The 20819-nt window shown below is 40.6% G+C and overlaps 1 protein-coding gene across 3 annotated transcripts in view; it reads left to right on the top strand.

Annotated features, from left to right (window-relative positions):
- The window catches only part of fancm (FA complementation group M), a 63818-nt gene that overhangs the window by 28739 nt on the left and 14260 nt on the right, over nucleotides 1–20819 (top strand). For 2 of the 3 annotated variants that reach the window (XM_047344952.1, XM_047344951.1), the window contains exons 5-13: nucleotides 4118–4249; nucleotides 6310–6442; nucleotides 6584–6676; nucleotides 8025–8129; nucleotides 8484–8650; nucleotides 12804–13010; nucleotides 13090–13330; nucleotides 13444–13592; nucleotides 15404–15568. In XM_047344952.1, coding sequence (XP_047200908.1) covers nucleotides 4118–4249; nucleotides 6310–6442; nucleotides 6584–6676; nucleotides 8025–8129; nucleotides 8484–8650; nucleotides 12804–13010; nucleotides 13090–13330; nucleotides 13444–13592; nucleotides 15404–15568 — 1392 coding nt within the window. The remainder of the gene's footprint in view (nucleotides 1–4117; nucleotides 4250–6309; nucleotides 6443–6583; nucleotides 6677–8024; nucleotides 8130–8483; nucleotides 8651–12803; nucleotides 13011–13089; nucleotides 13331–13443; nucleotides 13593–15403; nucleotides 15569–20819) is intronic. The other variant, XM_047344953.1, reaches the window with a different exon arrangement.

The following is a 20819-nucleotide window of genomic DNA, read 5'->3' as shown; positions in this document are numbered from 1 at the left end:
TAGCTGAAAAAATGTTTTTAGCTTCTCGCTGTCGCTCTTAACTGAACATCATTGCTCCTTTTCTCCCACACTAAAAGCTCAGATTACAGATTGTTTTGACACAAATCTTCAACCAGTGATATTTTTTAAACATTTCACACAATCAGCACAAGCTCACACTCAGTTACTAGAACACCACAGATTATTTAATTAATTAAACATTATGGAAAATGTATATAATATTTTGTCATAATTTCAATCCCAGTTCATACAAAAATAAATTCACCAAATATTACACAAAAAACTTCTTTGTTAGAAAAAGCTCAGGTCAGAGAACATGGAGGTCAGAACAATAAACGTTCTGGTGATCTTCCTGCTCTGAGATCAGCAAACATTAATGTGGACAAATGAAAGGTTCTGCATCAAGTGAACTTCAGTAACTGTGGGAGAAGAAAACATCTCTTTTCCAGACTTCTCTGATGTCTGCAGTTTGTAATGAAACATAAAGTGATCAATATGTCCCTCCACTCACTCAAGACACAGAGGTCTCACTCCGTCTGAATTTCTGTTCCAGTCAGCAGCTCTCAGTGAACTTTCTCCATTTGGATCTGATGTTTCTAAGAATCTAGTTATAGTTGATTCATGATTGAACAAGATGTTTTTTCCCCTCTAAATCAATGAAATTATTATCTGGAAACTGCATTTTGTATTTTCAAAGGTTATATTTGTCTGGGATTAAAATTTGTACTTTTTAGTGTGACAAAAAAGAAAAATCTAATGGAGGAAAATGGTCTATCTGTGTTAAAACAGATGGGATGTTTTACATTTTGATGTTTTTTTTTTTGTTTTTTTTAATTATGATGATCTTCAGTTTGCCATCATCTTACCTGAACTGTGTACATATTAATTGCAGCAGCTTAGTTTGCTTAGTTTGATGAAATCAAATGTTTAAAAAAAATCTGATCAAAACCTTAAACTAAGATTAGATAAAATGAGACATGAGTGAATATTAGACTGGATTTTATTGGCTGAAAACAATTTGAAGGCCTTCAAAAAGCTAGTGAATGTGTAATTCTGGAGGTATATTCTGAACCTTTTCACATTACAGCTGCAGACTTCAACGAATCTTTTGAAATTTGAGGTGTCAAACCAACACAAGGTAGTGCATAATCGTGAAGTAGAAGGAAAATGATGCATTGAAATGTTTCTACAAATAATAATCTTAAAACTGGCATTTATTTACATTCAGGCCCCATTTCTTTGGGACCACTGAAACAACGCATTGTCCCGTCTCACAGAGGTCTGTTCAACCCATCATCAGAACATGGAAAGAGGATGGACCAACTCTGGTCCACAGCTCTGTGAAGTTTTTATTTTTTTGTTTTGTTTCTTGTTGTTGCACCTTAACATGAAAACATTTTAATATGAATGGCTGTTTAATGAGGTCAGGCTATTTATTTTCTGCTGTAAAATCCTAAATCTGTAGCTGTTACTTAAAGCTGCTGCACTAAGAGAAAAAATGAACTTAAAGGTTTCCTTCTGTCCCATGTTGCGTTATACCCTCTATACCTTTTAGTCCACTCTCAAGTAATCCCATTTACATGAGACTATTACATTCTACACTCGGTTCTTTGGGTCTTGGCAGGTCAGTCGTTGTAACTTAAACCACATAGTGTCATTTTGGAGCACAGACCTAACCAGATGGCCTGGCCCCCCTATGTTTGCTTGATTAAAGGCGCTGGACTGGCTGCTGGTGTTTTCTGAAATGTCAGCAGGTTTTAAGGTTATCATTCAATCTGTAGCTCATATTATTCAACCCACTATCTCCATAAGCCACTCACATTTCACCTCGGAGGGACCAAAGTTCTGGTAAGCAGGGCGGATGTAAGGCTCCGTTTACATTTTGAGGGAAAATGTTTTGTAAGGGCAGTGATACTCTTGGCAGTGCGGTTTAAAGTATGTCAGGGCTAATATATGCTAAAATACACTGCTCAAAAAAATAAAGGGAACACTTAAACAACACAATATAACTCCAAGTAAATCAAACTTCTGTGAAATCAAACTGTCCACTTAGGAAGCAACACTGATTAACAATCAATTTCACATGTTGTTGTGCAAATGAAAAAGACAACGGGGGGAAATCTTTTATTAACAAGACTCACTCAATAAAGGAGTGGTTCTGCAGGTGGGGACCACAGACCACTTCTCAGTACCTTTGCTTTCTGGCTGATGTTTTGGTCACTTTTGAATGTTGGTGGTGCTTTCACACTCGTGGTAGCATGAGACGGACTCTACAACCCACACAAGTGGCTCAGGTAGTGCAGCTCATCCAGGATGGCACATCAATGCGAGCTGTGGCAAGAAGGTTTGCTGTGTTTGTCAGCGTAGTGTCCAGAGCCTGGAGGCGCTACCAGGAAACAGGCTAGTACACCAGGAGATGTGGAGGAGGCTGTAGGAGGGCAACAACCCAGCAGCAGGACCACTACCTCCACCTTTGTGCAAGGAGGAACAGGAGGAGCACTGCCAGAACCCTGCAAAATGACGTCCAGCAGACCACAAATGTGCATGTGTCTGCATAAACGGTTAGAAACCGACTCCATGAAGATGGTATGAGGGCCCGACGTCCACAAATGGGGGTTTTGCTCACAGCCCAACACCGTGCAGGATGCTTGGCATTTGCCAGAGAACACCAGGATTGGCAAATTCGCCAGCGAATTTGCCAATCCTGGAAAGCTGGTTCACACTGAGCACATGTGATAGACGTGACAGAGTCTGGAGACACCGTGGAGAACGATCTGCTGCCTGCAGCATCCTTCAGCATGACCGGTTTGGCAGTGGGTCAGTAATGGTGTGGGGTGGCATTTCTTTCCTCCAAAGAAATTCCATTAGGTACCTGACTGCCATTAGGTACCGAGATGAGATCCTCAGAGCCCTTGTGAGACCATATGCTGGTCCGGTTGGCCCTGGGTTCCTCCTAATGCAGGACAATGCTAGACCTCATGTGGCTGGAGTGTGTCAGCAGTTCCTGCAAGATGAAGACATTGAAACTATGGACTGGCCCGTCCGTTCCCCAGACCTGAATCTGATTGATCACATCTATGACATCATGTCTCGCTCCATCCACCAACGTCACGTTGCACCACAGACTGTCCAGGAGTTGGCGGATGCCTTACTCCAGGTCTGGGAGGAGATCCCTCAGGAGACCATCCGCCGTCTCATCAGGAGCATGACCAGGCGTTGTAGGGAGGTCATACAGACACATGGAGGTCACACACAATACTGAGCCTCATTTTGACTTGTTTTAAGGACATTACATCAAAGTTGGATCAGCCTGTAGTGTGTTTTTCCACTTTAATTTTGTGTGTGACTCCAAATCCAGGCCTCCATTGGTTAATAAATTTGATTTCCATTGATGATTTTTGTGTGATTTTGTTGTCAGCACATTCAACTTTGTACAGAACAAAGTATTCAATGAGAATATTTCATTCATTCAGATCTAGGATGTGTTATGTGAGTGTTACCTTTATTTTTTTTAGCAGTGTATATTACGTTCTCTTTTCTACAAATGACTGATGGGGGAATAATAGATATTTGCTTAATGTTATTGTTGTTTCCTGCTCGTTTTCCTCTCCTGTTGATGGTGAAGCTTGAATGCCCTCAAAAAGAGTCCAATTGCTTTTCCCGTGTTATAAAACAGCATTTTTTTTACACTTGAAGTGAATTCCGCGAATAACCTCTTTCAATGCAGCCTGATATTCTGTTCAATTTGTAAAGCAGAAATTTCACCCAGCTGGAACTGAAGTCATAATGACCCAGTCTGTCATTATCTGCAGTTTCGAAGATGGAAAGCTTTTGTGAAAATTGGATGGTTGCTTCTGTCCATTTTCCCATTGTTGGAAATGAGGACAAGCGAAAGGGACAAACAATTCAACGTCTTCTAGTTTTATTAAGAATGAAGCCTGTCAGTCAGTCTGCTTTGTAGCATTAGTTTTAACCTTGGTGTCAAACATGGTCTCAGAGCGCATGTTGTGGTTGTGTATCAGCGCAGTGCTGCCCAGTTAGGCTGATGCATTTCCTGTTTTAACAAGAAACATCCCTTTATGATAACTTGCATTTTTTTTCTTATGCACTCTGCTAGGTTCTGGAGAAGTTCATGTCCCGTCTGGTTCAGAACCGAGTGATGGCCCACAAGGACCTACGGACTCTCAGCAAATACCAGCTCATTCTCGCCAGGGATCAGTTCCGGAAGAACCCGCCACCGCACATCAAGGCATGGGCTCTTAGCCATCTTTGTATGTTTTTGAGTTTTGGTAGCCTGTACACAGTTATCGCCGTGATCTGCATTATATTCAGAACTTCAAGAAGATGGTGGAAGATGTGTTGATCCTAGCTTTAGGTGGTTGCAGTCTATATTTTGTATTTTCACTCCAAGCAATCAGTACAGTGTCTCGCCAAAGGATTCATGCCTGTTGAACGTTTTCACATTATGTCATGTTACAGACCAACACAATGTAGTTCATAATTGTGAAATAAAAATAGTAAATGGGTTTCAGTTTGTTTTACAAATAGTCTGAAAGAATGTATTCTGACTGAATTCAGCTCACTTGACTCTGATACCCCTAAATAAAATCCAGTGCAACCAGTTGCCTTCAGAAGTCAACTAATTAGGATTCTGTTATAAAAAGATATTCGAAGCTTTGAACATTTCAGAGTTCTGTTCAATCCATAATCTGTGTATGGAGACAGGATGGCACAGCTGGAACACCACCAAGACATGGACATTAACCTGATCTGACCAGCTGGACAAGGAGAGCTTTATTCAGATAAGCAGCCATGAGGCCCATGGTAACTCAGGAACTGCAGAGATCCACAGCTCAGAAGGCAGAATTTTTGCAATAGAACAACTATTAGTTGTGTGCTTCACAATGTGGTCCTTCTTTGGTGATTTTCCACTTCATCTCACTTTTAATTAACCAGGACACTCATTTATTATCAAAAATCCCTTTTACAAGAGGGTCCTGGTCAAGACAACAGCACAGAAACAACTTTAAATATAAAAGCATACAATAAAATTCACCACAAATTTTAAAAGCAGCTACAACACCATGCAGTTATTTGCAAGTCCTTTCAAAACCTTTTAAAGGTGTTCAGAGACACCAGCTTTTGGTGACTTAAGACATTCTGGAACTCGTTCCCAGCAGAAGACGTCCCTCCATTGTCTATACCCATTTGTCCTTGCAGCTTCGCGGGAGAGCTGGTGACTAAAGAGCTACAATAAAATGGCTTAAAGCAAAGCAATGGCCCAGTCAAAGTCCAGAGCTAAATCTAATTCAGAATTTCCTTGAAAAATGATGTTCATCGACCCCCTCCATGCAATCTGAATGAGCTGTAGTTATTTTACTAAAACTGAATGAACATTTGCAGGTGTAGTTGCAGCAAAAGGTGAGTCTACAAAGTATTGACTCAGGGGGGTTGAAAACAAAAATCCTACATTTTAATTTTTCTGATTATCATTATTAAAAAAAAACTTTTTTTGCACAAGTATGCACTTCTTTGTACATACTTATTAATAAAATGCATTGAGGTTTGTGCCTCTAAAGTAACTAAATGTGACAATGTTTAATGAGTGTGAACACTTTTGCAATGCACCGGAAAGAGTAGACCATACTGGAGTTCATTCTGGACCTGATGCATGAGTTTCAATAGTTTTCTATGTTTCCTCCAAGCAGTTTTAAGCCATAAACAAAATCAGTCCAGTGTTTGATAACCGATCAATTACTTCTCTGGTAGACGACCTGTCAGTGAGTTTGGAAGTAGAGCTGATTTTTAAAAGACACATGAGAAAGTTTGAAAGGAAACATTCTCTACAGTATTTCAAGTAAACTCACTGTTTTGATGCAGTTTTAGTTAAAAAAAAAGGTTTGAAGCAGTCGCTTAAATCAGTCTCCCAGGATTCAGCAGCCATATGTTCCTCGGAGCAGTAAGCTTTAAAAACTAATGTTATCTGTAATGCAAGTAAAGCTCATCAAAGGAACAACCTCTACCATCCTCTCAATGTACAATTCAGCATCAAAATGTGATGTTGAATGTCCAGAACCAGGCCCACTGTTTCTAGCTGCAAAAAGCTCAGTTATGTTTGAAGATTGACTCCTCCAACTTAGAGAAACTGAATGTTTAGTCTTGAACGGATTTGACTGATGGATTCCACAGAGCATTTGGGTTATTTCTTCCCTGTGCCCTTGATTATATTATATTGTATTAAAGTGTATTATTGTCTGGTGGTTTGTTTGGATTTTTCCTTATTCATTCATGGCATCATGCTCTTTCCAGGGATCTCATCAGGGAATACTGGAGGGCGACTTTGCCCTTTGCATCAGCCTGTACCATGGCTACGAGCTGCTGATGCAGATGGGTCTCCGATCGCTTTTCTTTTACATCCAGGGAATCATGGACGGATCCAGAGGTCAGTTCCCTCATCTCCGGACTTTCAGTGTCATTTTAAGAATGGAATCTGTGACGAATAAGAGAACATTTTCTCACATTTCAGCCTGATTTTTGTCGGCATGTGGATGATGCGTGTTTGTGCTCTGCTTTGTTTGCTCAGAGATGTCCAGGGCAAAGAATGAACTACAGAGGACACCCACATTCATGGACCTGTACCATGAGATGGAGACAATGTTCCTGAAGCCACCAGAAGGTACATGGATGATCCATAAATGCATGGCTCAAATTTAGTGCTTTGCAGAAATATTCACACCCCTTAAACTTTTTCACAGGTTGCAACCACAAACTTCGATGTGTTTCGTTGTGATTTTATGAGATAGACCAACACAAAAGAGTCTGTAATTATGACAAATCTGAAAATCGTGATGCTTTGCCAAATCATCTTTCATTCCAGCTGTTGGGTTATGTCTCTACCAGCTTTCCACATTTGGAAACGGCAATTATTACTCCTTATTTTCTTGCTGTAAGTTGAACCACCAGCCTTCATACAGACTTTCTGCAGCTTCTAACTGAGCTTCTTTAACTGTGACCAGGGTCCTTGTCCCTGCTGAAGAAAAACATTCACTCAGCATGGTGCTGCCACCACTACATGCCACACGATCGGGATCGTCCGTTAGCTTTTTTCCACACATACATGTTGGCCAAAAAGCTAAAGTTTAATCTCATTTGACCGAAGCGCCTTCTTCCACTTGTCTGCTGTGTCCCCTACATGGCTTGTGACAAACTGCAAACCAGACTTCTTAAGGATATCTTCTTACCACTCTTCAGTAAAGGCCAGATTTGTCCTTTCAACAGATATTTCCACCCGAGCTCTGGATCTCTGGTGCTCATCAATAGTTGTCAAGGGTCTATTGGCTGGTTTCTTTCCAGGCCTGTCAGTTTAGGTGGACGTCCATGTCTTGGTAGGTTTGCAGTTGGTCCATCCTCTCTCCATGTTCAGATGATGGATTGAACAGAGTTCTGTGAGATTTTTAGAGTTTGGGAGATTGTTGTAGAACCTAACCCTGCTTCAGACTTCTCCACACTTTTCCCCCTGACTTGTCTGTTTGTTCCCTAGTCTTCATGAAGCTGTTTGATCACTAATGTTCTCTAACAAACCTCTGAGGTTTTCATAGGACAGCTGCATTTACACTGAGATAAAATTACACACAGCTGGACTCTGTGCATACATTAGGCAATTTGTAGCTATGGATTTTATTAAGGGGTGTCAAAGTAAAGGGGGCTGAATATAAATGCACGAGATGTTTATTTAAAATGAAAATGTATATTGAATGTTGTATTATTTTCCTTTCCCCTAAAAACAATGTTTTTGTTGATCTATCCACATAAAGTCTCCCTAAAATAAATTAAAGTTTGTAGTTTTAACATGTGACGATGTGTAAATGTTTTGCAAGGCGTTGCAACTGTGGCTGGTGCTGAATCTTATCTGATGGCTTCGTAGGATAGTTTATTCAGCCAACTCCTCTTCCATCCGTTCAGGGAAAAAACATGACAATCTTCTATTTTTAACCAGTTTTTCATGTGTTATGATTTTTTTCTAGGTCCAGATGAACCATTTATTTACAGCCATCCCAAACTGGAGAGATTGGAGGAGGTGGTGTTGCAGCACTTTAACATGTGGGCTCAGAGCTCAGCAGACAAAAATGGTGATGTCCTTTATTTAGCACTACTAAGCTGTGACTCATAAATGGAACAATTGTTCTAGCTTAGAGAGGAAACCTAACTGCATACAACGTTATATTTGCTTTATTTATTCTAACTAGCTCATAAATAAGCAGGGAGGGATTCTTAAAAGGATGCTTGGGGTTCATGGGGTCTTTCTTCTGCTATCACGTATATATAACGCTGAAAGGTTTCTTTTGGAAAGGACAAAAATCCAAATGTAGTTACAGTCCACCCTAAATTTGATTTAAGATCCATGACAGTAGCTGCTGGTGGTTCCTGAAGAAATTCAATCAGTTCTTTTCTTTTTCTGTCTCACTTTCTTGGTACTGGGACAGATGGAGTAAGCACACGTGTGATGATCTTTTCTTCCTTTCGGGAGAGCGTCCAGGAGATCGCCACTATGCTAAACCGGCACGCTCCGCTGATAAGGGTCATGACGTTTATGGGCCAAGCCTCTGCTGGGAAGGGGGTCAAAGGCTTCACCCAAAAGGAACAACTGGAGGTCAAAACTGATGTTCTTGTTTTTATCCAAAGCATCTGTACAACAGTGGGAGGCAAATATAAGGAATGGCAGTACCCGCGTGCACAATTCTGGTCAGAAATTTACATCCGCTCATCAAAATTATACATTAAGGCTCAAATAAGTACATATACTCCACAAATATCGCATTAACTAGCAAGCTAAAGCTTGACTAAACACTTGATTCTGGCTGAATTCAACAATTCTACCAAACAAAATTACATGAAATCCATTTGATGTCCATGGTGATCGCACATTCTGTGAGTAAAAAGATCATTAAATATGTGTACAGTTAAATAAAGATAACATGTTGACCATTATAAACATGGTCATCATCCTTCTTCTCACATTAACTCGAATAAAAACTAAAAACCGTTATTACATTTTTAAGCAATATTTAAATATTTTGATGTAAATTTAGTGTTTTTCTTCTGACAGGCTTCACAGTGGTGCAGTTGGTAGCAGAGTTGTCTTGTAACAAGAAGGTCCTGGGTTTGAATCCCGGCCTGAGCGTCTTTCTGCATGTTCTCTGCCATGCATGTGTGGGTTCTCTTCAGGTACTTTGGCTTCTTCCCACAGTCCAAAAGCATGACTGTTAGGTCATTGTCCTTAGGTAGGAAGGTGTATGCATGGTTGTCCTGTGATGGACTGGTGACCTGTCCAACCCGCCTCTTGCACAGTGATCGCTGGGGATAAGTACTAGCAACCCACTGTGACCCTACAAGGACAAGTGGGTATAGACGATGGATGGATGTTTCTTTTGACTGAAGGTAAATTAATGTTTTGGAGCAGCCCAGCCAGAATCCCGACCTAGTCTGATAAGGAATCCCTTCAGGGAGTTTAATACCTCTTTTTCATTCACGGTTTCAGCACCACATGGCTCCACTCTGCCCGACCTCGGTCTGCTCAGCCAAAACCTGATGTTTTCCCTGACTCACTATTGGGTGGAGGTGTGGCTTCAGCATCATGGGTTGTGCTTCATAACAGTGCGACCAAAACACCAGGCTTCATTTTTCGGAGACATCGTCGAGCTACCGCTGAGTATTACAGTCTCTTAAAATGCAGAGAAAAGGCTGCAGCTCATGGTTGCACCAATGGTTGGACTTCCTGGTTGCTTGTGAATATACCACGGCGTGCCTGTAGAGTAGTGAGTCTGTACGACGGTGGTGATTTTTCTCCGGACACAGCTGACTACGCTCATAGCCAACCAGTGAACAGCTGTCTGGTCATGTCATATTTCAGTCTTGCTCAGTCGCGACCTGCTGCCGAGCAGATACCAAAAAAGCCAGCACCCGGCCGGAAAAGCCAGCAACAGAAACAGTCGCAAAATGGGCTGAGTGGAGTGGAGCCGGCCAAAGTAGAGCCCATGAAAAAGGGCCTTAAGATTAAGGAGATGGCAAGGAGGGAAGTCTAACCTCACGGACTTAAATGAAGCTCATAATATAGATAAACAGTTCAAAAATACCTATGGAGATGAGCTAAAAGCTTTTTTGTTGTTTGTAAAGATTACTTTGGCTGCAGTGGCCTTTATTTGGCTGTAATTTGACGGTAAATGTGTAGAGAGAAGGAGAGGACATGCAGCAAACGGCCCATTGGCAAGAGCAGAACCTGGGTCAGGTGGGAACCCGGGATAAAGGATTATAGCTTCTGCTATAGTAACCGAGCCCCAAAGCGCCAATAAAGGCTTTTTGATTAATTATCTAGAAAAATATAAATAATTGTCAATATGCCATTTTTCAAAAATCAAAATTTTGTTAAAACTTGTTTTCATCACAAAGAAACTAAGAGCTTCCAACCCCACGGTTCACACTGTTAAGAAGTGGACTGAGGAATCAAAGCAGATGCTACAGGCCTGCTTTGAATGCACAGACTGGACTGTTTCTGAAACCTCAGCCACTGACTTAAACCAATTAACTGATGTGGTGACATCATACATCAGTTTCTGTGAGGACATGTGTGTGCAGACCAAGACCTTCTGCACCTTTGGGAATAACAAGCCATGGTTTACTCCACACCTCAGGAATCTGCGCAGGGAAAAGGAAGAAGCTCACAGCAGTGGAGATTGGACGCGGTACAGGCAGGCCAGGATCAAACTAACTAAGGAGATCAAAGCAGCCAAGAGAAGCTACAGTGAGAAGCTGAAGAACAACCTTTCTACTGGTGATGCTTCAGCTGTATGGACTGGTCTGAGAAACCTGACTGCCTACAAGAGCCCCTCCACCCATCCTGAACAGAGTCCTCGTCTGGCCAACTGTCTGAATGGCTTCTACTGCAGACATGACAAGAAGCCATTCACACCTCAAACCATCTCCTCCACATCCCATTCAGGAACAAGTTCTTCCCACAAAACAACCAACCCCCTACCATCAGATCCTCTGCCTGCACTAAAGATCTCCGAGGAAGATGTAAATAGGCTCTTTCAGCTCATGAAAACAAAGAAAGCTGGAGGACCTGATAACGTCTCCCCATCATGTCTGAAAGCCTGTGCAAATCAACTCACTCCGATCTTCAAAAGGATCTTCAACAAGTCACTGGAGAAATGTGAGGTTCCCTCCTGCCTCAAACGATCCACCATCATCCCGGTTCCCAAGAAACCCACCATCCTAGGATTAAATGACTACAGGCCTGTAGCCCTGACGTCTGTGGTCATGAAGTCCTTTGAGCGGCTGGTGTTGAAGCACCTGAAAGACATCACAGGCCCCCTGCTGGACCCCCTGCAATTTGCTCACCGAGCAGCAAACAGGTCGGCAGATGATGCTGTTAACTTAGGTCTACACTTCATCCTGCAACACCTCGACCGTCCAGGGACGTACGCCAGGATCCTGATTGTAGACTTCAGCTCGGCCTTCAACACCATCATACCAGACATCCTCCACCAGAAGCTCACCCAGCTCAACGTCCCAGCCTCCACCTGTCAGTGGATCAACAGCTTCCTGACGGACCAACAGCAGCAGGTGAGACTGGGAAGCATCTTCTCCCGATCCAGATCAATAAGTACTGGTGCCCCCCAGGGGTGTGTTCTATCCCCACTCCTCTTCTCCACAAAACAGGACAGGTCCAGACTGCAACGAATAATCAGGAATGCAGAGAGAATAATCAGGGCTGACCTTCCCTCCATCCAGGACTTATACAGGTCTAGGGTCAAGAAAAGAGCTGCTAAAATCTCTGCAGACCCCACACTCCCTGCACATAAACTGTTTAGAGTTTTACCTTCAGGCCGCCGCTACAGAGCACTGTTCACTAAAACCAGCCGACACAGAGACAGTTTCTTCCCCCAGGCTGTTTCTCTGATGAACATTTAATAGAGTACAGAACAACAGCATACAGATGTTGCAAATGCACCTCTTTTATTAGATATGTGTATATTGTACATTGTAAATTGTAAATATGTATATTCTGTAAAGCAAAAACAGAACAAAAGAGCAAAGTGTACCGGAGGCAAATTCCTTGTTTGTATGTACGAACTTAGCAATAAAGCTGATTCTGATTTTGATAAATTAAATGCCATCGTCTTATTGTTTTGTGCGTCATTGTCAGGCAGAAGTATGAATATTATTGGGCTTAAATATAATTTTGTGACCCTATATGAGCTAGAGAAAATCCACAATAAATTTGAACTTGTGCAACCAACTCTTTTTTTTTTTTTTAATACACTGAAGTTGTGTGCTGTACTATCATTCAACCCTAAAAAATAATGCTTCGAAAAATCATTAAAAGCCCAAAATTAATTCTTATCAAATGTTCATGTGCATGATGAGTGGATGTAAACTCCTCACTGGAACTGTAGTTAAATTATTACCATGATTGTTAGCACCTCAACCTATTATTCCTGAAAGGTTCAGAAAATGTTATCAGCAGAAAAACATTTTCAAAACTCTTTTTTCATTTCATGAAAATCCATTAATTTAAATCACATTCAATAATTTTAATGTTAAGTTCAGCAACACAGTAAAACTTCAGATTTTCATAAATGCACCTTCTAGAGGTTCAGAAAACTCAGCGTCTTGAGAAATATGGTATCAGTGGTAGTAAAGAGAGAAGACAAGAAAGTGGGGGACAACAGTTCCCATGAAGGACACGTTTCTCCTCATGAGTGACGTCAGTCGCATTAAATCACCGGTAAATCTATTTACAGGTGGTCCACAGGTTCCGACAGGGAGGCTTCAACACTTTGGTTTCAACCTGTGTGGGGGAAGAAGGGCTGGATATCGGCGAGGTGGACCTGATCGTGTGCTTTGATGCTCAGAAGAATCCCATACGCCTTGTGCAGCGAATGGGACGTACTGGACGTAAGCGACAGGGACGCATCGTCGTTATCCTCACAGAGGGACGGGAGGAGAGGGTAAGCTTTTCTCTGTAACCTGCATCTTTAATTTGGCTCGCACCATGTATGACAACATAGCAGTCTTTGTTTTCCACAGACCTACAATCAGAGTCAAAGCAACAAGCGCAGCGTGTACAAGTCCATCACCAGCAACAAAAATGGGTTCCGCATGTATCCCAACAGCCCCCGCATGTTGCCTGAGGGGCTGAACCCCCAACTGCATAAAATGCACATTATCTGTGGCCAGTTTGACCACCGAGAGGGCAGCAGGAGGTCTGTCAGGGGTCGACGGTCCCACTCTGAAGGACGGGCTTCACTCATCCACCCTCAAAACCTAAGTGAGTGACTCGACAGCAGGAAACTCCACCTAGAACTTTTCAGATGCTCCTCAATAAGATAGCTTGAACCTGGCTTTCCGAGGTTGAACATCTTTGTGTGCATCTCATTGCAGTTCAACAGGATAGACCAACATCAGATGGGTTTTTGAGCAGAACCGAATATTCTCTGTGGGCATCCACCATGAAGCTGAAAGAACATGAGACTCACCCAACTCTAAAGCCATCTACCTTCATGTCATTTCCCAATGACTCCACACCTCAGGTTTCATTTTTTACTTTTTCTGCTCGGACTCCCATCGAACTTACAGTACAGACCAAAGGTTTGGACACACCTTCTCATTCAAAGAGTTTTCTTTATTTTAATGACTATGAATATTGTAGCTTCACACTGAAGGCATCAAAACTATGAATTAACACATGTGGAATTATATACTGAACAAAAAAGTGTGAAACAACTGAAAATATGTCTTATATTCTAGGTTCTTCAAAGTAGCCACCATTTGCTTTGATTACTGCTCCGCACACTCTTGGTATTCTGTTGATGAGCTTCAAGAAGTAGTCACTTGAAATGGTTTTCACTTCACAGGTGTGCCCTGTCAGGTTTAATAAGTGGGATTTCAAGCCTTATAAATGGGGTTGGGACCATCAGTTGTGTTGTGCAGGAGGTGGATACAGTACACAGCTGATAGTCCTACTGAATAGACTGTTAGAATTTGTATTATGGCAAGAAAAAAGCAGATAAGTAAAGAAAAACGAGTGGCCATCATGACTTTAAGAAATGAAGGTCAGTCAGTACGAACAATTGGAAAAATTTTGAAAGTGTCCCCAAGTGCAGTCGCAAAAACCACCAAGCGCTACAAAGAAACTGGCTCACATGAGGACCGCCCCAGGAAAGGAAGACCAAGAGTCACCTCTGCTGCGGACGATAAGTTCATCCGAGTCACCAGCCTCAGAAATGGCAGGTTAACAGCAGCTCAGATTAGAGAACAGGTCAATGCCACACAGAGTTCTAGCAGCAAACACACCTCTAGAACAACTGTTAAGAGGAGACTGTGTGAATCAGGCCTTCGTGGTAAAATAGCTGCTAGGAAACCACTCCTGAGGACAGGCAACAAGCAGAAGAGACTTGTTTGGGCTAAAGAACACAAGGAATGGACATTAGACCAGTGGAAATCTGTGCTTTGGTCTGATGAGTCCAAGTTTGAGATCTTTGGTTCCAACCACCGTGTCTTTGTGCGGCGCAGAAGAGGTGAACGGATGAACTCTACATGCCTGGTTCCCACCGTGACGCATGGAGGAGGAGGTGTGATGGTGTGGGGGTGCTTTGCTGGTGACACTGTTGGGGATTTATTCAAAATTGAAGGCATACTGAACCAGCATGGCTACCACAGCATCTTGCAGCGGCATGCTATTCCATCCGGTTTGCATTTAGTTGGACCATCATTTATTTTTCAACAAGACAATGACCCCAAACACACCTCCAGGCTGTGTAAGGGCTATTTGACCAAGAAGGAGAGTGATGGGGTGCTGCGCCAGATGACCTGGCCTCCACAGTCACCGGACCTGAACCCAATCGAGATGGTTTGGGGTGAGCTGGACCGCAGAGTGAAGGCAAAAGGGCCAACAAGTGCTAAGCATCTCTGGGAACTCCTTCAAGACTGTTGGAAAACCATTTCAGGTGACTACCTCTTGAAGCTCATCAACAGAATACCAAGAGTGTGTGGAGCAGTAATCAAAGCAAAAGGTGGCTACTTTGAAGAACCTAGAATATAAGACATATGTTCAGTTGTTTCACACTTTTTTGTTCAGTATATAATTCCACATGTGTTAATTCATAGTTTTGATGCCTTCAGTGTGAAGCTACAATATTCATAGTCATGAAAATAAAGAAAACTCTTTGAATGAGAAGGTGTGTCCAAAGTTTTGGTCTGTACTGTACATCTTCTCTACATAAATTCCACAGATTGGATTTTTTCCAACTGCATTTGTTCTATAATAAAAAAGCAAAGTTTGGAAATAGGGATGGCAAAATATTCCTGGCTTGAGTGAAAGTTCTAATTATTTTTCTTGAAGGAGGATATTTCAAGGGGCAATCCAGCTTCCAGAGAGCTGTCTTTGTGGGAATGGAGACATTGGCAGCATAAACCACTTCCTTTCCATGCGGTTGATCATTCCCTCCGCTGCCACCACTTCATTAAGGTGATGGAGCTCATAGACAACATGAAAGATGAGAATGAGGTGAGTAAAATAATTTTTCATTGCAACAGCATGAAAACTCTAACCAGAATACTTTGAATAGTGAAAACATTCTATGTTAAGAAATAATTATTTTGAATAAAAGTCCAGAAACGTGGGATATGTCCTGCGATCTTCTCTTCAGCTCAGCTCACGGGTTTCCTACAGGATTTAGCTCTGGGGACTGAAATGGTCATGAAAGAGTTCAGACTTGAATGAGACTCTTTATCTTTATCTCATCTAATAACAGTTGAAAGTGAGCCAACAAGTAAAAATCATTTCATCAAATGATTTTCATTCGACGCTTCCATTCCTGCAGAATAAAAGCACTTCCTGTTTAAATCATTTTAAAATGGGACATTAATGGGTGTTAACCTTATTCCTTTTATGTTTTTGCATAAATATTTATGTTTCTGGAAGGATACAAATAATGCCTTATCAATTTAATTTTTAAAACAATTTATGGCATTTGGTGACATTTTCACTATGTTTGACTAGATGCTCTGACAGAAACAAAGGAGCATACCCCAGTAGAAACATTTGAATCTATAACTTCCAGCAGTGTTTTATGGACATTCTACATTTGATATATCTGGTGGCAGAACTACAGGCTTGCACTTGGAAAAAATGCCACCAGAATGTTATTAAAAACGCTCCAGAGTTTGAAATAGTTTATGATGTTTTGCACTCTTCACAAACCCAGGCCTTTGTGAGAGAATGAGCCCACAGCATCACAGATTCATCACCGTACCCAACAGTCAACGTCTAAGTGTAATTTGGCCAGAGCACACAGTTCCAGTTAAACTGCCAGTAGAGTTTTGCTACCTGTTTACGTTTTTGATGGTAGGACCAAAGAGGCCCTTTTTCCTGACAGTCTAATGGTTGTTATGGAGGCTTTGAGAACTCAAGATGCCATTCTTTGTGGCAGTTTTCTAACATTGAGCATGGAAGATGAATTTACTACTCTTACCCTCCTCCTTCCTGTGCATCGTGACCAGGGACATATCGGTCCTGGTCTAGTGGCTACAAGAAAGGGTCTTTTGTGCCGCAACATATTTATACCCCAGGGAAACAGCTAGTTGTAAATTACTGATTAAAAGGTCCTAGAAGCTCTTGTCAACCTAAAGAAATGTTTCAGTTGCATTTATTTTAAAGGGATTGTGCTGCTGGTTATTTTGTTGAAAACATTTATTTCTCAACACTAATTCATTTTACAGCCACAATAAATGTTGTCAAATGAAGATTTTTATGTGTTTAGATAACTGTAATAAATGTAATTTATTAATACCTGACACAACAAATAATTATTGGAAAATTCAGATTTTTAAAAATTGTGGTGCTTATTGGATGCGTTTAACACAAAAAAGTTTTTTAAATTTTCACCTTTTTTATTATAACAGACACATTAGGCTATTGCTGTTATATAATTATCATTATTAAAACATACACTTAAACACCATTCATAACTCTTATCATTTTTAAAACAGTCTCACGATTAAATTTTGGATTTATAAGATGTATTTAGGAATATATTCACCCAATACAGGAGAATGTTGAGAGAAGGGTGAACGTTTATAGGGTGGTTGAGGTTTTAGAAGTACTTGTATCAGTAATGATACGTTTGTTGTCGTAGGTTAACAGGTTTCTACATATTCTAACCTGGTCTGGTTTTCTTACTGTAAACAGTTTGACAACCTAATAATGAATTAGATTTGTTGCTGTCTACAATCCCCTATTTCAGAGTGTACACAGATCAGGTGCCCGGTGATGGGAAAACGGTTTCATAAACGGTTCCAAACATCTTGCGTAAATCCTGCCTTGTTTCATAATCGAAAGACAGTAGTGCGCATTTAACCAAAGGAAACCCAAACGTTATAAATTCACATGGATGAGAGAAGTCAGCTGGTTTGCTGATGAACATACAACTGCGGTTTGTTTGGAGTTGCTATATTTGGTGTTGTGACGTTAAAGGCAAATTCCTTGAATGATAAACGAGCTCCATTGTGGCTTTGGTTAAAAAAAAAAAGGTCTGTTTCCGGTCTGTAATGTCATGTCCCTCTTCAGTTATATCCAAAATTAAATGAAAAAAACAACTGATCCCTTATTTTATAAAGGGTAGGCACTAAAAATACAATCGTGGCTTTCTTCAAAATCTATTTGAACCTTTCTGTGAACTTGAATTCAATTTCAGGATCACCATTTTCCTGTTATTTTTTCCCATGGCAGAGGCATATGACCATTGACAGTTTATCAGCAGGATTACACAAAAACTAATCAAGACAATCTTCCTGTAGCTTGATGAAGGAGACGTTATAAGGAAAACAATTACATTTGTAGATTGATAGCTTTTTAAAAATTGTAATTGGTTGTCGTTCTCATAGAGAAGTGAAGATATTCGCTGATTTTGACAGCAACTACAGAGCCTTGCAGAAGTTTCATACTGCATGAACTTCATCGCGTTGTCATGTAATAACCACAAATGTGTTTTGTTTTAAGTCCTGTAGTATAAATCCAGCTTTTTTATGAAGGCCTCAGAGGTTTGTTGGAGAACATTAGAGAACATTCAGCATCATGGAAACCAAGGAACACAGCAGACAGGTCAGGGAGGAAGTTTAAAGCAGGGTTAGGCTCTAAAACAAAGGTCGCCGTTTACCTAAACTGACATGGTGGGCAAGGAGAGCGTTAATGATGTGAGACAATCTATCGAGAGGACAACTGCTAGCCGTGCCCTCCTCCAATCAGGCTTTCGTAGGAAAGCCGCAGCAAGAAAACCATTGTTGAAAGAAATCTATAAATTGTCCAGTTTGGATTTTGACACAATTCTTGTAGGAGACGCAGAAACATGCAGAAAACAGCAAAAGACATGCAAGCTTGCAGGAGGGCTGAATACAAATACAAAACAAGGTGCTCTGGTCAGATAAAAACCACCCAGTAACACACAATAGCTACAGTGAAGCATGTTGATGGCAGCATCATGCTGTGGGGACACTGTTGCTCAGAAGGGACCGCGAAGCTGGTTAGAGGGGATGTGAAGATGGATGAGGCTGAATTTAAGGGAAATCCGAGGCAGAGAACAGCTACCCTAACCATACATCCTGACCTACATCGAAAGGGTTTATAAACTATATTTATGTGTTCAAATGGCCCAGTCAAAGTCCAGGCCTAAGCTCAATTAGTGATCTGTAAGATTCATGTTCACAGAAGCTTTCCATCCAATCTCACTGAGCTAGAGGCATTGTATTATGCAAACTACAAAAATACATCGAAGTTTGTGTTCATAATGTTGCAAAACGTAAAAACGTTCTCAGGGGGGTGGGGGTGGACAGACTTTAAAAGCGTTTAGAGCAGAAATGAATAAACAGCCTGAAATGGCCACTTTGTTTTGTTGTAATTTAATAAGCAACATCAGTTAAGAGCTCTCCCATTACACAACCTACCAACAAATATCTGGTTTTGCTTTTGGTAAAGATTGCTCCAGGTTTTGTCTCACCATCTGCTCGTTGGCTGTGATAAGACCCCTGAATTTGTCCAAATCCATGTAACTGGGTCAGAGATTATGGTAAAGTGGGCTCTTGTTACCTCTTTAGTCCCTGACTCTGGGGGTGTTTGACATACTCATGAAAGGGCAACAATCCCACCTGCACAAACCCAACAGGAATAATACTACTGGAGTAATACTGAAGAATTAAAGGCTTCATGTAGTCATATAACCTGCAACGATGCAATCTAAATACAGTTCATTGCAGGATTAAAACATGAGACCATACAATTACAGAATTGAATAATGTTTTATAATAATAATAAAGTAAAATCTCGGCAGTTAGGCAAACTTACAATGTGTGAAATCTATGCCGTAACAAATAAAGAAAAAATGTAAATCCTAAAATATACAGCAACATTAAACATTAAGGTCTACGTGTGCATTTTAAATTTGTGCAAGAAAACTGGGTCTATTAGCAATGAACATCTACTGAAAATAAACAGTTTCTTTATTTTGTTATTGCAAAGCAATTTTTATTATAATATAAATGATTAATATGTTAGTAAAAACAAAATACATCATTTTAATTCTCCTAACCGTATCCTGTCAGAACAGAAATGACTCAACACTAAATTAAAGAACAATATCTTGATGGATTATTTTATACCATCATTTTTTAGTTAATTACAAATCTAAAATTCAAGTATGCCCCTTAGTGCTTTTGCCCTTTTGCTCATATAACATGTTATTAAGGGTCCTGAAGGTTCTTGAGCTAAATTAGTTATAAATGCAAAGTAAATAAGGTTAGAAACTTTCTTAGTATTTTATAAGATTCAAATAAGTCATGTACACATTAATGTTTTAATGCCTAGACCAAATACCACCTCTTCTTTTCAAATCACAGGAAGCTTCTGTTTCTCAGCGGTTCCTCCTAAATGATCTGGAGCCAAGAAAAGCCACTCTTTAAAATAAGAAAATACTGATGATAACTGTTCAGAAATTGTTTCAGTTTCTCTTCATTCGAATGTTAAAATCATCCATATTTTAATGTTGGATAATCTTCAAATGTTTTTACATCAAGACATGAAAATGTCATTATTTCTCAGTCTAATCCACACTTTGTGTGTGACCGACCTGTTGCTCTTTTATCCAGGAAGATGCAGGATGAAGGTCCTCCAGATACAGAAGATTTTTCTTTTATTATAAAACTAATCTCTTAAAACATGTTCCCTCTGTTAGTTGCTTTTGGCTTAACCATATTAGTGTTTAAGGGAATCGCTCCAAATGTAGACATAAAAGAAAGAAGTATGCTGAGTAATTTAATTTAAAAACTGCATCAGCAGCTAATCTGCTTCTCACAAAGTTCCGACTGTAGAAGAACGTTTTCCAACAAAACAGCTTTGTAAAGCTGAGAAAAATATATTTTGGGTTTTTTATGTAGGTGCAGAAATGATCGCAGGACAGGTTTCATCTGTGATTCATGAAACTAAGTGTGTGCCGGCAAAATCCTTAGTAGTCATCTTGTAGTTGTGGGTTTGATTCCAACTTCCTACACTGCCACATGTTGAAGTGCCTCTGGGCAAGGTACTTAACCCCAAGTTGCCTACTGACCTGCTTATTGGTGTATGAATGAAAAATAACTGTTTCTAATAGTTAAACATATTAGTAATGCAGTTTAAGATCCTATCCCTGTCTGACGGACCTCTGACCCAAATCAGTTCATCACAATGCAGAGCACCAAAGTGAACCTAACTGTTCAGCGCAGTATTGTGC

Source organism: Girardinichthys multiradiatus, chromosome 19, assembly GCF_021462225.1.
Source record: "Girardinichthys multiradiatus isolate DD_20200921_A chromosome 19, DD_fGirMul_XY1, whole genome shotgun sequence".
Classification (NCBI taxonomy): domain Eukaryota; kingdom Metazoa; phylum Chordata; class Actinopteri; order Cyprinodontiformes; family Goodeidae; genus Girardinichthys; species Girardinichthys multiradiatus.
This window is presented reverse-complemented; position numbering and strand designations above follow the sequence as displayed.